At 35.0% G+C, this 17,383-nt stretch overlaps 1 protein-coding gene across 5 annotated transcripts in view; it reads left to right on the top strand.

The window, feature by feature from the left end:
* Positions 1 to 17,383, top strand: part of EML5 (EMAP like 5) — a 115,136-nt gene that overhangs the window by 21,833 nt on the left and 75,920 nt on the right. For all 5 annotated transcript variants that reach the window (XR_007907594.1, XM_051806583.1, XM_051806584.1 and 2 more), the window contains exons 3-6: positions 3,323 to 3,421; positions 3,982 to 4,050; positions 7,303 to 7,488; positions 14,738 to 14,873. Coding sequence is in view for 4 of the 5 variants with exons in the window: in XM_051806583.1 (XP_051662543.1) it covers positions 3,323 to 3,421; positions 3,982 to 4,050; positions 7,303 to 7,488; positions 14,738 to 14,873 (490 nt within the window). In the remaining variant the exon portion in view is untranslated. The remainder of the gene's footprint in view (positions 1 to 3,322; positions 3,422 to 3,981; positions 4,051 to 7,302; positions 7,489 to 14,737; positions 14,874 to 17,383) is intronic.

Genomic DNA, 17,383 nt, shown 5'->3' on the forward strand with positions numbered 1-17,383 from the left:
TATCCTTATTAAGAGAATATCAAATGGAGCTCTATTGAACACAAACAGAAGAAAGCCTACTGATAGTTTGTTTCTGTTAAAACATGCTGTAATTGTTGTAGGGAATTTTAAAGTTTGTTGGAATGATCTACAGATTTTATCATTTAGGTTTCTCACTGTTTAGAAAGTCAGCTCCCAGAGTCAGCTTCTTCTTAGAACATCATTTCTACTTCACTGCGATATCTTTTCTCTTGTCTGTGTAAACTCGTGTCACTTCCTCACGTAAATGGCCATAATAATTTAAGGTCAAGATGTATTAAATTAGGATTGAAGTCCCCTAATTTTTTTTGAATGCAGTTAGACATCCCCTGTGTGTATTGGAGGGTTTTGAAGGTAGATCTGTGATTTGTTCTAGGAGTACCCTGTACTGATTCTTGTGTCTACAGCCATAAATGGTCAGAATTTAGGCTGTCTGCTTTTCTCAGCATTTCTATATGATCACCTTTTTTGTTGCATTTGTTATAATTTTACTGTCTTGAAGGAAAGCTGGATACAGATTTTTCAAGACCTGCATCTCCAGAATTGTCTCCCTATGTGTGCTGGTTTAAAGATAAACCAGCAGAGGAAATGAATCCAACTCAAAAGAGAGATTATAAGTCAGAATAACAATTTAATAAAATAATACAATAAATACGATTATACAGACAAACAATTGGTTTTAACCCACAAAACCCAAATGTATAACCCAGCACCCTGGGGCATGAACAGAGTGGTGTTTGTTGAGCCCCCTGAGTCCAAAGTACAAGGAGAGGGAAAAAGCCCGTTGGTGAGAGTGCTGTTGCAGTCTGGTCTGGAGTGGTGGTTGCAGTCTGGTTGAAAAGTGGTGGTTGCAGTCCAGTCGAGAGTGGTGGTCTCAGTCTGGTTGAGAGTGGTGCTCACAGTCCTTCTCTGGATCCCACAAGTGGTTAAAAAAAGTCCCAAGACTCCAAGATTATATATCCTCTGTTTCAGGCAGGAATGCCCAGTACCTTCCTCAGGGTGGGAGTTCCACAATGGGTGTGAGGATAGGAGCATCCTCCTATCTCACAGGCCTCTTAACACCCAGCTTATAGCCTGAGGAGTCAGGGGTGCTCTGGGCAGATGGTATAAATGATCTGTTGATAACAGTTTCTGGGAAATGACCTGGAAGGCTATAGAATACAAGTTTTGGGTTACACCCATACAGTGATGAACTGGTCCCAGCTGTTCTAACTAGGACACTATGAAAATACTATACACCACAAATCCAGTTCAGAAAGATCTGCAAAACACTTGTTTATATCTTGCCCATCCTTTAAAATCCAAATTTGTCAATCTTTAACCAGGTTGTTTTAGAGGTTTAATGTTTGATGTTAAATATACTTACTTGGCATTATTTGGGTAAGAGTTAGGGTTTAGGGTAAGGGGTTAGTATTAGGGTGATGCAGCAATATACTAAAGTCACAACAAAAGCGATTGCAATATGGATCACAAGAAAAATATGGTTCCTATTACTGATCTCTGTAGGATTATTGTCATGATGCTGGACATTTCCACTGGGAAGGAAGGTATGGATTGAAGTGAGGTCAAGCCTTCTTCAAAGTTTATTTTATTAGTTGTTCAGGTTTTATCTTTCATATCGGGCTGTGCCACACACATGTTCTCCTTCTCACCGACACTGGTCTGGCACAGGAGGACATTATTTATTCTTTATTGTTCTTTGTTAGTCAGGGGAACCTGATGATTCACTGGTGCAGCTGCGTTATCTAAACCCAAGGTTACCCTTCAGTCTCCCTGGTGTTGAGAGTTCATCTCACCTTATGATACTTTATTCTCCAAGCTTGCTGGTGTTTTTTTGCTCTTCTCTGAGGTCTACTTGAGAGTGGGTGTGCTCATTACAAGCAAGATTTTCTAGTTCTTAGGAGAACCAAGAACATTGTTTAATCTCCCTTTTTGAGGGGTCGGTGCCTGGAAAGGCTTCACCCACATTTTTATGATGGGTATGCAGTAATTGTAAAACTAGTCTGCATTTATACACTCATTCTGTAGTAGGACTGGAATTGAACTATTTGGAAGTGTAGCTGGAATTGAAACTGATACTCCTTCCAACAATGTTTTCAAAAATGGAATAGAAAGGTTAGGCTTTGCAGTATTAATAAATAAGAAGCATGGATAGAAGTTGTATTTAACATTTTTATTTTTCTTTTCATAATCTTGGATTTTTTCAGACAGTAAAGAAATTGGGAATAGCTTCCTGTCTTTGGGGTTTGCTTTTGCTTTTACAAACTCACTTTGATAATCTACATAGAAATTGAAAATAAATTTGTCTATAATGTGTGTAGATATTAACTGCTGAACAGTGAAAAAACTTTGTCTTAAAGATTTGCAAAGCTTTTATTTATCAACATTGAGGTATCACAATTCATGCATAAAATGAACAAAAATACTCAATTTTCTTTAAAAACCAAACTCAAAATCACTCAGCTTCTTTTTATTCAATCCTGTTAGTCTTTCTTTTGAGAATTTCTATAGGAAAAATAAAATTTTAACTGGTTAACAGATATGATAAAAGTTTTGGCTAATATAGTCAATGATTTGTATCAAGAAATCTGTTCAAGGTGTCTTCACAGTGAAGTCAAGACAGGCTGCAGAGCATAGGAAGATCTCAAACTTTTATTTTGCTATATTTTTTTGAAAAACTTTTTGTCCTTCCTGGTTTTACAGTTTAACTGGTTTCAAACTCTTTCTGAGTATTAAAGACTTCATAAAGACAAATTGTATATTTGGGGTCTTGTTGGGTTCTGTTTTGAGAAAAGATTCAGAAATAGTTAATCATACATGTCTTGAAGAATCAAGCAAAAGACTTTTAAGACTTTTAATTGTTTATAATATTTTGTTTGTTTCCAAGAAGATTGAAGAAAATATTTTTTCTTTGTATCTCTCAAAATTGTAATGTAAATCATTAAATTCTTCAAGTTGTATGCAATTAAACACACATAGTTTCATTAACTTCAGTGATTATTCATTTTTTACAAATGTCTCCTGACTGTTCCTTGCCATGTGTGCTATATATAATTATGTATATTAAACATTATAAATCATAAATACATTGTTATCTAAGAAGATTTTCATGATCATGATGTAACTGAAAAGATGCATCTATGGAAGCTTTTGCACAAGATGTAGCTTATGTTTTCTTCTATATCAAAATGTAGGTATTGCTTCTAACTTAAATATGTTAGGAAGTTTTTATCATTCATTCAAAATCATGATTCTATCTTTCATTAATATATTGAGTTATTTTTTTACTTTGGACATTTTCTAGCGTTTGGTCTCAGTTGGTTTGGATTCAAAAAACACAGTTTGTGTATGGGACTGGAGAAAAGGAAAATTGTTGTCAATGGCTCCTGGTCATACAGACAGAGTAAGTATAACTAAAGGATCTGAGTGTCAGTGTAATGTTAGTTTGTTAAACTATGTCCGTGTATAATTACTAGAGCTATGTCTGAACAAAAAACATTTTGTATTTTAGAAATTGAATTTGCATAAAGTTTGGATATGTATTAAGAGATATGAAGATATTTAAGATATATGCATTTGTTTCTAAAATAAAATGCATAACTCAGCACTTATTTGTGTCTAGTTTGTTGAGACTGTAAGCATGTAGGAGAAGTGCAGATTTAATACACTTCCTAGACCCATATGGGAAATCAAAATGCAAATAGTTGCTTAAATTTTTCTAGTCTGTAAATGAACCTTAATGTTGTTTTATCATGTGTTTTAATTATTCTAGGGAAAAAACCCCAGAACTCACATGAGCTATACATTGCAATTTCAGTATTCAATGAGAGGATGAAAAAGTAATTCCAATAGATCCATTTAAAGCATTTCAGACTCTCTGTTAATTTGCTACAAGTTTTTACTGTTTACTGTCCCATGCTAGAAAAGCCATCTTTGCTGACATCCTTGGGTTTTTTTATGCAGATATTTGATATTTCTTGGGATTTATACCAGCCAAACAAGCTCGTCAGCTGTGGCGTAAAACACATCAAGGTAATGAAATAAATGTTAATTCATAAAATATTTAAGATCCAGTAATATATACTCTATAAAATATATAAAAATAGGATCTAAAAGGAATATATGATGATAATATGGAAAGTTCTCTGTAAGAATAAGTTTACTTTTTAGGAACAGCAATCATGGATCGCACCTGACTACACTAGACATTTTATGAGATTTATATAGTTGAAAACAGACCCTCTCTGCTCAAAAGAGTTTGTGCCCTGACAGAAGGAAAGCAGTAGGAATGAAACAGTTGTTAGTAGCACTGTATGTCATGATTGTAATATAACTTAAAATTTAGATTGTCTAAAACATGCTGTTTGAAATCCCTAGTAGCGTAAGACAGGATGCACATGTTTAAGGTGAGTCCAGGTACTCAAGTTTCTGATTCTTGAACAGTGAATGAGTTGTTGCACCACAGAGGGGAAATGAGTTGAAAAACCTTTTCTTACCATTTGAGAGAGTATGGAGAGTAAGTGGAAGAGAAAGGAAAATGCTTGATCTTTCTTTTAATTCTTTTCCCAGCTGTTACTCATACCTTTATCATTTGGAGCACTCTGTACCTGTTACAGGATTCATAATTTGGACAGTTCATGTCTTTTTCAAGCGTCCTTTGTTTGATCCATGTACCAACTACTGTGCAGCAAAAGCTTCTTTTTCAACTTTAACTCTGCAAGCAGGTTTATCAATGATTCACTGCCATGAAATATGGCTCCTAAAAAATGTCCCTGCGCTCTCCCAGGCAGTGTCTTCTGTTTTACCACATAACAGCAGTAGATGGCAGCTTGAAAGTTCTGTATTGCTCTTATGTGTAGGTTCCCACGGTGGGGAAAATGTGTTGCTTTTTACACAATGAACTTTTAGATTAATATTTATTAGTGGTTTATGGGAAAAAGTCTTCAATGTGTTGGCTAAATTGCATAAGTCTGATTTGACAGAGTGTTTAGCATGCCAGTTACATATTTCCATTAGCTTGGTTAATAATGACCTTTTTTTTTACTTCATGATCTAAGAGGACTTTTATGCCAATAGTGAGCTAATATTTGCCAGCAGTGATTTAGTATATTTAAGATGGCCTGTGATGTCAAAACATATCTATTTAGATAAGCAAAAGTTTATTTGAACAACTTTTAAAGTTCTTTGAAGGCTTTTTAAATAGCAATAACATTTTAAGAATAATTGGTGTATCCTGTATCCTTTGAGAAAACATTAAGCAAAAATCTGAATTCTAGAGATTTATAGACATTTGGATCAGGCAAGAGATTTTTGTTGATGAATATTTTTCTTAAACCATGCATTCTTCTTGTTCTTTCAGATATCAATAATTACTTTCATGTTTTCAGTACTATTATATTTTTCTCACATGATATTTTATACAAATTATGATACTACTTAAATTATGTAGATAATTCCAAGTGAACTGATGCATCACCTACTTCCACATTGGAGCTAAGTGTTTGATTTATGGAGCGATTGTGTGGTTACTCCTGAAACTACAACATAATCTATGTCCTGTAGTCTCTACTTTGGTTAAAAAAATGCTGGTGTCATGGTTTAACCCCAGCCAGCAGACAAGCCCCACACAGCTGCTTGCTCACTGCCCCACCAGGGGGATCAGAGAGAGAATTGAAAGGGTAAAAGCCAGAAAACTCATGGGTTGCGATAAAGATGGTTTGGTAGGGAAAGCAAAAGCCACACACACAAGCAAAGCAAAACAAGGAATTAATTTACAGTTTCCCACAGGCAGGCAGGTGTTCAGCCATCTCCAGGAGAGTTGGGCCCCATCACATGTAACAGTTACTTGGGAAGACAAACGCCATCACTCCAAACGTCCCCCCTTCCTCCTTCTTCCTCCTGGCTTTATATACTGAGCATGATGTCATATGGTCTGGAATATCCCTTTGGTCAGTTGGGGTCACCTGTCCTGGCTGTCTCTTCTCCCTACCTCCCATGCACCCCCAGCCTCCTCACCAGCGTGGCAGTATGAAAAGCAGAAAAGGCCTTGGCTCTGTGTAAGTCCTGCTCAGCAATAACAAAAACATCTCTTTATTTTTAATCCTGTGTTCAGCACAAATCCAAAACATGTCCCCATACTAGCCACTGTGAAGAAAATTAGCCACCTCAGCCAAACCCAACACAACTAGTTAAGATGCAGAGATCTGTCTAATCCGCACATGGTTATTTCTGAATTACAATATTGCTGGTACAAAAATTTGTTCATGTATGAGCATATCAGTTCAATATTGAGCAATATCAGTTCATTGTAACTGCTTACATTATCTTGTATTAATTGAAGTCTCTGCTCAGAATTTTGAACTGATTATTAATAACGGAGTGACTTGCTGTGAAATACAATTTCATAAACATCTATACAGAAAACATGCTGAGACAACGTAAGAGTAACTTGTCAGCAGCGATGAAATAAATGCTTTCATGTACTGTACTGTATTACTTCAGCAGCTTCTTGATTTTTTTATGCGCACATTTCCATGTCTGGACAGGAGAGTTTGAAATGAATATGCAAGTGTTTCTCTTTTGCAGAGATCTCAGAAACTACAGTGTGTATCATGATATTTAGTTGGCAATTACTGTGCTCTGACAAGAGACTTTGCATGTCTTTAGTTTAGTAGTCATTAGTACATGTTGGGTCACCTAGGAGGAAATTCACCCTCGTGTGATTGCTGTAATCACATGCTAATGGTTTATTAGAAGGTTCTTAAAAATCTCCCCCTTAGATGGCTACTTTGTGTGATCAGGCGTTCTGATGAGAAATGATAAGTCAATAATTAAACCAGCTGTTTTCAAACAGAACAAATAGCAGCTTTATCAGAAATCTACATGCTTAGATGACATCTTTAAATGTCTAAAGTAACATAAAGTACAAATGCAGCATTTGCAATGCGGAAGACTTACGTCAAAGAAAGATAAGACAATTCCATTATGAAACGCTTTTAAAAAATGACTTAAAATACAACTAATTCACAAATTACTATTTGAGAGAATTTTAGTTTGATTTAGTACCCCAAAATTCCTTCCCAACTAGCCTGCTATGCTGATTTTATGGAAAGATAGAGTTGGTTAATAGCATAAAAAGTTGTTAAACAACTGGAGAACTGAAGCATGGAAAAGGCTATAAATGATGATGTCTTTTGCATGCAAGGTACTTCTCTTTCAGATGTACATATTAAATTATAGGATATTAGCAAAATACCTGTCTTTCTAAATCACTTTATGTTACAGTTCTGGAGTTTGTGTGGCAATTCATTGACACCAAAACGTGGTGTTTTTGGCAAAACCGGTGATCTCCAGACTATATTGTGCCTCGCCTGTGCAAGGGATGAAGTGACGTATTCTGGTGCATTGAATGGAGATATCTATGTATGGAAAGGAATCAACCTTGTACGGACAATACAGGGAGCACATGCTGTAAGTATATCTCTTTAAATTAATATAAAATGTTAAGTAGATTTCTGCAGAGCTGGGAAGGGCAATGCAAGGTCATCTTGTCTGTGTTCCTAAACAATTTCAACGATAGAGACTCAGTATGTCTTATTCAAACAGTTTTTAGAGCAGTATACAGCTTTGAAAAGTGGAGACATCTCAATGAAAGTTTTATAACATTTTTCAAAAGTGCTTGGTAATGTTTTAATTGAAATGTTTAGTGCAACTATAAAGTGATTATAATTTGACTATATAAGTTTTAATTATCTTTTCCATATTATTTCAAAGTATATAGTTTTGACATTAAAATAGGCAGCAAAAAAACCCCACTTGGTGCATTGCAATCTGATTTGTAGATGCCAAACTATGAGAGTCCTCATTTCCTCTCCTGGTAGTAATTTGATAATATAATGCAAAATTTGACTTAAACTTTGTCTAAGTATCACCTTAAAAAAAAGCCAACCAATTTGTTTTACCCTGTGAGGCACGAAACTGCTAAGGTCCCTTTATAAAGCTATATGATTTGCTGGTTGAATGTTAATTTTTGTTTTGGAAAGCATTGTACTTTCTAACTAATATTTGAAGTTCCCTTTTTAGCAGTCTAAAATAGTGTGAAAATACAAGCATATGAGCTCCAATATTACGGCTTCAAACTTCTAGGTAAAAATCAATAACAGTTAATTATTCTTGCTTCTAAGCATGTTTTTGTTTTAACTGGCAATGTTGGACTGGGTGGCATGATGTATGTAACTGAAGTATAAGATTCACTTTTTATGATTTAATCAGGTAGAAAGGGGGGGACTAAGGGATTAATGATATGTGTGTGTTGGAGAGATTGCAGTCAGTTGTAGTGAGGAGGCTCTTGGTTTACCAAATGTTTAGGAACATCATTCAGGATGGTTGCAGCTTTTTGAATGAGCTAATAATTTAAAAGCAACTGCACTGCTTATTCAGAAAGTTGTACAATGACAGTGTACCTGATTATGAATAAAAATAAAGTTATGAAGAACATATGTGTGCAAAACATCTCAGACTGTCTTTTGTATTTGAGACTTCTTTATATACATATGTATGTATATATATATATATATATATACACACAGATATACACACACACAAACATACTGTCCTGTATGCATCTATAGAAATATTAAATATATTCAAGAAAGCATAAATTATGAATCAGGAAGCATGAAGGGACATGTTGGTCTTCAAATATTCCTTGATTCTTACTCTATAACTTCAATTCTTGTTTCAGTTTTCATATTTACTGTTCGGTAGTGTTCTATTCTATATTTTCCTAAGATGATGTGGACATAGCATGTGCAGACCTGGATTCCCAGAGGAAAAAGTGCACTTTGTTTCTTATCCAAAACTGATGCCAAAATATTCTCTCACCCTGTTTGGTGCTGTAGGAGACAGCTGTCCTGCGTATTAACATATTTGTTATTTGGAGGACTTAGAATTGCAGCAGTTTATTTCTCAGAATAATGCAGTACTTTTCAGCTGTTTTAGTGTGAAATGGCATAACTGGTAAATGTAGGATGATGAGAGCTTGTTGCTTCACTACCTTATGTGCTTTGTCAGTTCTTTGATGACCACAAGATCAAACTTGAAGTGCTGTGCACCTTATCTTCTTTAGCGTCAGTGGATGGAGCTCAGGTGACCTTGGAGTAGGTCTCATCTAGCCTTCTATTTTTGGCTCTGTCCTGTAGGCTCAATGGAATTGTACTTTGCAGTACTGAAAATTAAGTAGGGACACCAGTCCATGTCTTTGAAATTCATTTTTACAAGAGATTGTAGTCAGTACAAATCTCACCAATTTCCACAGGGGAAAAAACCCCAAAAAACCAAGAATAAAATGTTACCTTAAAAGATAATATTGACAGATTATTATAATCACAACGTGCAACAACTTGGAATGAGAGTACCTCTTCAGCCATACTAAATTATTATCATGATATTTTATGGTTCTTTTGTACCTAATTTTATCAATTATGTCCTTCTTGTCTGTCCTTTTGAAAGAAAATGCAAGTGTAAATAACAGCATTTGTGATGCACATATATTGCTAAAGGGACAGTGTGCACATAGTAGGGAACTGATATAAATTTCTGTTCAGTATGCTAGTGTTGGAATTGTTGTCCTTGAATGCCTGTTTATCATCCTGTATCATTACTCCTCAACAGGCTTGAAGTAAACTGTAAGCTTTTTGAAGGAAGACATGTCTCAGTAATTACTTAAATACCATGCATTCCTCTCTTGCAGCATGAACAGTAAATATCTGAAATGCTGGAAAGCATTTTCTAAAGCATGTTAGTTATGTGGAGATATAGTCCATCTCCACAATTATTAAATTATTATTAAGGAAGTTGTCTGCATTAATAAAGAAAACATGTTCTTTTCATAGGTTGGCTATCTTTGTTACAATTATCCAAGCTAAAAAGACATTTTTTATTTTAAGAATAATTCCATGTGAAAAATAAAACATTCTCTCCCCGTGTAAGCAACCAAGGAAACAGATAGCAACTTTAGCACTAACAAGCAAAATAAGAATTCTTGATTGAGTTTATCTGTCTTCTGTCACAGCAATACTGAAAACTGTAGAGACAGGAAAGTAGAATTTCCTGCAGTTTCCTATCTGATTTTGAGTAGAAACAAAAAGTTGAAAGCAAATAGGTTGGCATGACTGGAGAATTAGTTGGAAAAGGATCGAAGAGTTCACTTAATATAGAAGTAGGAATGAAAAGTAGGAAAATATGGAAATGAGCAGGGCTTAGGAGTAAAGGCACACAGTTCATATGTAGGGAACAATGGATAGCAATGGGAAACTCCAACTCTAGATTTGCTGATGCCTCCTAAATAATAATACTAATAAGGAAAGTTTTAAAAGGGAGAAAGAAAACAGCAACATGAAAGCCTGTGTAAATTCACTGGTAATGGTAATACTCCAGGAGGTTATTTGTAGGCAATGCATCTGACTCTGGAAAGCTAACATATACCTTGACTAATTAAAAAAAAAAATCTTTTACTAGATGTCTCATTTTTGTACTAGTGCAAAGAACAGACTATAGAATCTTCTACTTATTTTATCATCTTACATGTTCTAAATTCAAGGTAGTCCATGCATATAGATGTTACTCGGATATTAAAACAAAATTGTATGCTTATTTAACAACGCTGTATGTTTTAAAGATTCTTGTGTGATATGACCCTGCCTTGAATAGTAAATGTACATAAGATGCTTTTTCAACAGATGAATAATTAATTTTGAGATAGTCTTTCAGAGGTACACATTAAAGTTGTGCGGATTGATGTCAGAAACTGAGGTTAAATAACAAGCTTGAGGTTAAATAACAGGCAGTCTGTTAAAACTATTGCACGCCTATGTCGGTTGGCTGGATACTAATTAAATATAGATGGAAACAATATAATGAACTTAAATGAATGGCTTTAAGCTGGTATCATGTACCAACACATGCAGTATTTTCTCCTACTGCTTAGAGTAATCGTTGGTTGAAACATAACTGTCCACTTACGTCAGCCAATGAGAGGTGTGTAGGCAACTGTTTTAAATTGTTAGAGTACTATGCGCATTTGTAGACTGTTTTATGGGTGATTTGTTAGATAGGAGGATTAAAAGGTAGTGTCTCTCCACTGTAAACTTACTGACATGTGTCTTAAATGTTTGCAATCCATTTCCTTACTATGCAGTATATACTGGGAGAGACAGTGTCTCAGAGTAAGTGCCCAACGTATGTGTTGCTGTACATGCTTTACAAACATCCAAGTCCTATATTGTATCTGGGAGTAAAAAGGAGGCATTGGAGTTCTTTTTGAATCGGTATAATGTCTCTGTTCTCCATGTTGCTCGGTAGTAGTCAGTTTTTTCTGAAGTTTCCTTATGATTTTTCAAGCTTGGTCCTAATTATAGCTGACTGCAGTCATGTGTTTTAGGAATTGTGTAGTCACAGTTAGTGTGGTGGATTTTATATAAACAATTACATTTAGATAAATTAGCACTTGATTTTTGTCCATGGGGGTCAAAATAGGTTCAGCAGCAATAGAAAACCAGAAACTATCTAAGTATCGGAAACTTCTTGGATTCAAGCGGTGGCAAAATATTCATGCAGTAGAGACCATCTTTGTCAAGTTCTTCTTTCAGCTATAATTTCTGGTAGATCTGGGCATTTATTTCTTTATTTGCTCTCAGTCCACTCATTTCTTTTTTTTTTTGAATTTGAGAGAGAACACAGATGTGATACCAGCTGGTTATGTTGGAAAAAACAGGAAATATTCAGCATTCTGAGAAAACTGCTGATCAGTTTGAGATGTTATTTCCAGAATTTCAAAGTTCATTAGGAAGTGTAATGAAAATTTATAAAAGAAAATGCAGTCTGTATATCAAGCTTCATAACTTTTCAGATGGAAGAGTTTGATCTACACCTTTTATTTTGATTCAGAAGCACACTTGGTCTTTGTGGCTCATGTTCAATTGGATTTAAAGAAGTCAGTGCAATTGTTTGCCTCTCATTACTGCTAGAAGGCTTTTGACCATCAAGAATCACATTATGTTAATAAAAATTTCAGGCTAAAGGATTAAGAGAAGCATGAAGACTCCAAAGTTGATTTGCATTATAATCTTGACAGTTTCTGAAAGCAAGGATTTAGGGGAGGAATTGACAGGCCAAGCTACCCCAGTAAGGAATCTGTCTTTTCCCCATGAAGTGTGAGCCTAACAATTACATGAAGAATAGCAAAGCTCAGCTTTTTCCATTAAATACTTACAGTCCCCATTAATAAGGGACCTTTTTTATAGTTTTCATCTAGTTCTCTTATTCCAGTGGCACAGAGACTGAAATGAGAGCGTCCTATTGCATTTCAAGAGATTGAGCAAGCACAACATCTGCCAAATCTCCTTGACAACCAGTATGTCCTTTTCAAGATAAGGATATTCTGTGAAATGGAAAACAGATTAATGCTGGATCCACTTGATCTTATCTTCAGAACACTCAGCCAGCTTCCCACATCACCAAATGTCTGATTATTTTTTTAATACTGACTAATTAAATAATGGATTTTGGAAAGAGTTAATTAGAGAAAAGAAAATAATTCTATTATCAAGGTTGCATTCCAAAAAGAGCCTTTAAAAGATTTAAACTTGGGCAGAATTCAGTATATGGTACAAAATGAGCCAAAATTTCTCTGGCCTTTTATTTGTTCCATGACACTAAAATCATAAAGGTTGGAAAAGACCTCCCAAGATCATCAAGTCCAACTGTTAACCCAGCACCACTGTGTTCACCCTATCCACAAGTGCCACATCCACATGTTTTTTGAACACTTCCAGGGATGGTCACTCCAGCACTTTCCTGGGCAGCCTGTTCCAATGCCTGGCAACCTTTTCAGTGAAGAAATTTTTACCAGTATCCAGTTGAAACCTCCCCTGGTGCAACTGGAGGCCATTTCTTCTCATGCTGTCATCCCCCACTTTGCTACAATCTCCTTTCAGGTAGTTGTAGAGAGTGATAAGGTCTCCCATGAGCCTTATTTTCTCCAGGCTAAACACCCCCATTTCTCTCAGCTTCTCCTCATAAGACTTGTTCTCACAATATTAAAGGTTGATGCAGTAAAACAGATAGACATACATGGAGAGAAACAAATACAGTTTGTATTGTATTTTTGAAAATCTCTAGACTCCTAAAGAAACAGAAAGAGGATTTTCAGGATGTTGGAGATAATAGGAGTTAACCTTCTAATCTGCTTATGACTTAAAAATTCCACTACATTTCTGTTTAGACACATACTGCTCCTGAAAATGTCGCCTGTCATAAAGTCTCTTTCCTGAGGATGGACATGACATGTTAAAAAAATTGAGTTCTGTCACCATAGTCTTTCAGTTTTGATTGTCATTTGACCTTCTAGTAATGATAGGCTTTTTTTTGTGAAGGCCAAGAGATTTCTTTTTCCTCAACTTGAAAAATTATATCCTTGTTACCTGATGTTAGAGAAGCAAACGTAGTCCATATTTTGTTACGACTAGTCCATTATGATGTTTTTCTTAGTTGTAATTTAAGAAGAAAAAACATGCTGATAGGAGAGAATAGTAACGAGTACCTTGGAATTCTCATAAGTCACAACACTGTACCTGATTTGTTCTTTGAGTGTACAGCTTTGTTTTCTCCCAAAAGCCAATCTCTCCTTTGCAAATTGCTTTCATCTTTAGGGTTAATGTGTATCATGACTGTAAAATCCAGACCCCTAACCAAACTATTGGAAATTTACATTTACTTCTTTACTAAACTGAAATTTCAGAACAATATTATAGAAGATATATGTATATTATTGGCTGTTCTACCTTCTTTTGGACAGGACTTAGAGACAGATTTTCTCTTTCACTGTTTCTAATGCTCTCTTGTTTATTTTTGTCATAGCTGAATATTAAATACTTTCAATAAATATAGAGCAATTTTTTTAACTTCTCATAGGCTTATCAGTTAAAGTTGCCCTTTCAGTAGCTTTGCTTACTGAAATGTGTGAGCTACTTCTGAATTTGAGATTAGTAATTAAAAAAACCCCAACAGTGGGTGTGTAAGGTACGTATCATGGTAAATCACATATAGTGTCTATGTGACTACAATATCTTTATTTTAATATTGCATATGTCATCCTTGCCTCTTTGTTATCCTGAAGAAAACATGGATCAAGTGAGTTGAAGAAAACGGGCTAGGTTTTGTTTCCTATTGTTCACCTTTAAAATAACAGCTTATTATGCTTTTTCCAATGGCGTAGAGTAATCACTGTTTTTCTTATGTTTTGTTCCTAAACCTAAGTTTAAAATCAGTCTTTGTTGGCTTAACATATAAAAAAATCCCAGGTGTTTTTTGTCTTGTTTTATAGAAGCTGAGTAATAGCAATAAAGGCCCTAAACCAAGCCTAGCAGAGATCACAGGATATCTTCATGCTGACATTTATTAGAGTTGGACCAGGTCCTAAGGCAAGAGGATATGAAACTGAGCTCTTTCTAGGAATAAAAAGCAGCATCACTATGATGATGATTATTAGCATGAAAGCATTATTGCAATAATTGTCTTACTGTTTGTCACTGAATATGAATTCTGCTTGTTGTGAGTTTGTTTCCGTTTCTGACTCTCTCATATTTAAACCTTTTATTAGTTGCATACTGGTTTCTCTAATCTATGTATATTGTTAAAAATAACTTTCTTCTCTCTTTAGGCAGGAATTTTCAGCATGAATGCATGTGAAGAGGGTTTTGCCACTGGTGGCAGGGATGGCTGTGTTCGCTTGTGGGACTTAAATTTTAAACCAATTACTGTGATTGATCTCAGGGAAACAGACCAGGGATATAAAGGTAAACAGAAGTTTATCACTTTCAATATACCAATAAGGTAGGAAATTTGTCAGTGTTTTGAACAAAAAAAGACTTGAAAAACCAAAAAGACTGTTTCATGTATGTTGCTGTAAACTATTTGCTAGAAATGGAATAAATCATGCCCACTAATGTGAAGGTCACATAGTCCTTCAAAGTTACTGTAAAACATATGATGAAGATTCAACTTTTTATGCACATTGTCTCTAGACCACAGCAGCTTTTAACAAGGAACAGTAATGCTTAAAGAGAACTTGGAAGAGACAGTAGGATCTACAATGTAAACCAACAGAGTCCAAAACTTGTGTTTGCTAGTTATTCAAATTTTTATTAAAACTATTTGGAAGTTATTTACAGTTTTGCGGTACTTAGAACACTGCTTACATAGAACACTGCTTACGTATGCCTACGACTTCAGTTACAGTTTGTCATGCTAAATTTTTACATAGAGTGTTCTAGATATTGTTGCTGTAATGATTTAGGAAAAGAATGCAAACATATGCTGAAGCACTAATGTCATTTACAATATTGCTTTTGTTGGCATTTGGTTTTCTTTGCCCTCAGTCACTTTGTTATTTTCTAATATCTTGCCAAGAATTTGAAAATGTGGTAGAATGTCTGATGGCAATCAGATACTCAGGGTCAATACATAACATGTTAAGTCTTTGTATGCTGTAATTGATTTGTATTCCCACCAAGACTGTGAAATACTGCAACAAGATTCAGTACATTCCATTTTAAATACACCCTGTAGTAGAGAGGCTCTGTTTTAAATTTGAATTTACTCAGCTGCTGTTTCTCAGCTCTGTTGCATGTAAATGAAAGCTGTATTTCATTCCCCATTTCTTTCTTTCAAACTTGATATCCACTCTAGATTGTCTTGTTTACTTTTGATGTAACAGGATCTTGCCATGAACTCTTTTCCCTTGTCAAATGCCCATGACAGAGCTAATAGATTTTTTTGAACACTTGTCTTTAATAAAATCTGTTTCTTGAATTTTTCCCCTTTGCTTTTTTTTCCTTCTTGTATACTTTTGAGGATTGCCATAACGACCTGTCCTTTTACTTGTTTTCTTAATTGCATTTTTTGCTGCTTCTATACCTTACCATTTGGTAATTTTTCTTGTGAACATAAACTCAAGATCTGTATCCTTGTGAATGGCTTGCAGCAATTAGTTGACTCTACACATGTTCTCCAGGTAGTCACATTGTATTTCAAAATGTCTCCCTCCACCACAGGAAGTTCCAAATTACTGAAACAAGTATCTTAATCATCCTTTATCAAAGATGTTGGTTGTTTCTTTATTTTTTAATCACTGTAGAGAGAATAGCCATATAATGTCTAAATTATAGGACTGAATGATAAGGTGGTTATATTCACCAGTACAGTCGACAGATCAAATCTGTAAAGCAAAACAGATGCTGTAGGGGGTCAGAGTAGAACAATATATATGCATTTTGAGGGGTGTTTGAGGGCTGTTAACTCTAGTCTGGTTCAGCAGACTGAAAATTGCATTGCACTCCTGGAGCACATTGTTCTGTTTCATGTGGAGGGAGTCTTATTTGTGCATTGGAAGACTATCTTGTAATGCAAAGCATGTTAAGTAGGCACCATCAGGATCTTTGCTTTGAGAGAACGTTTGCTTTGTCAGAATTAACACATCCATGCAGATGCACCACACTGGCCTACTAACCCACCATTCCCTGTTTGTGAGTCATTCAGTTTCTTTCCAATGTAAATTTAATAACATAAGGCTTTTCTTTTCCCTCTACATAGTTAGAAATATTTTTCCAAAGAACATCAATCTGGACCATTACAATATTCCTTTCTCTTATTTGATATATATAATTGTGTCTCACATATTAATCTAGAGTAGCTTTTCAAAGATATTCTTGAGTGAGTGCTTAGGCAAAGTTAATTAAGTCAGGCATTGCTACCATCTGGTTATGAGCATTTCAAATTGGCAAAATTGAGTTGCATTATCAGAAGGTAATAAATGCAGCCTGTTTTAAAAGGTGCCTATTACTAAAATCAGGCACCTAAGACTGGGTTCTCAGTGTAAACTGTCTTAACTTCCATTTTGTTATTCTTGACCTTATCTACAAACAACAACTGTGAGTGCTTACATTCACTATAAGCCTAAGTGCTAATTTAGTTGTTAGAAATGCTGTTAAATTCCATCATAAACCCTTTTAATCTCTCTATATGTTGTTTCAATTTGATTTAGTATTATTTTTTTGTTTAGTGGGCACAAATACTTTCATATACTATTAAGATGTTACAAAGAATTGGGCTCTTTGACTTTCTAACATATAATGCTTGTTCCACTGATGCTTTTGTCACTTAAATAATGTAGGTTCATCTAGCTAGTACTAAGGTCCATGGTTTGATCAGAAACTGTAATTTATAGTCTCTGCTAATTTTGTTGAAACTTAGAGACATTAAAGGCATAATTTCATCTGCAAATGTCAGTACTATATTTTTCCTTTAT

The sequence above is a fragment of the Manacus candei genome, unplaced genomic scaffold, assembly GCF_025592945.1.
Source record: "Manacus candei isolate 608988 ecotype Guabito, Panama unplaced genomic scaffold, ASM2559294v1 h1tg000067l, whole genome shotgun sequence".
NCBI classification, from domain to species: Eukaryota; Metazoa; Chordata; class Aves; order Passeriformes; family Pipridae; genus Manacus; species Manacus candei.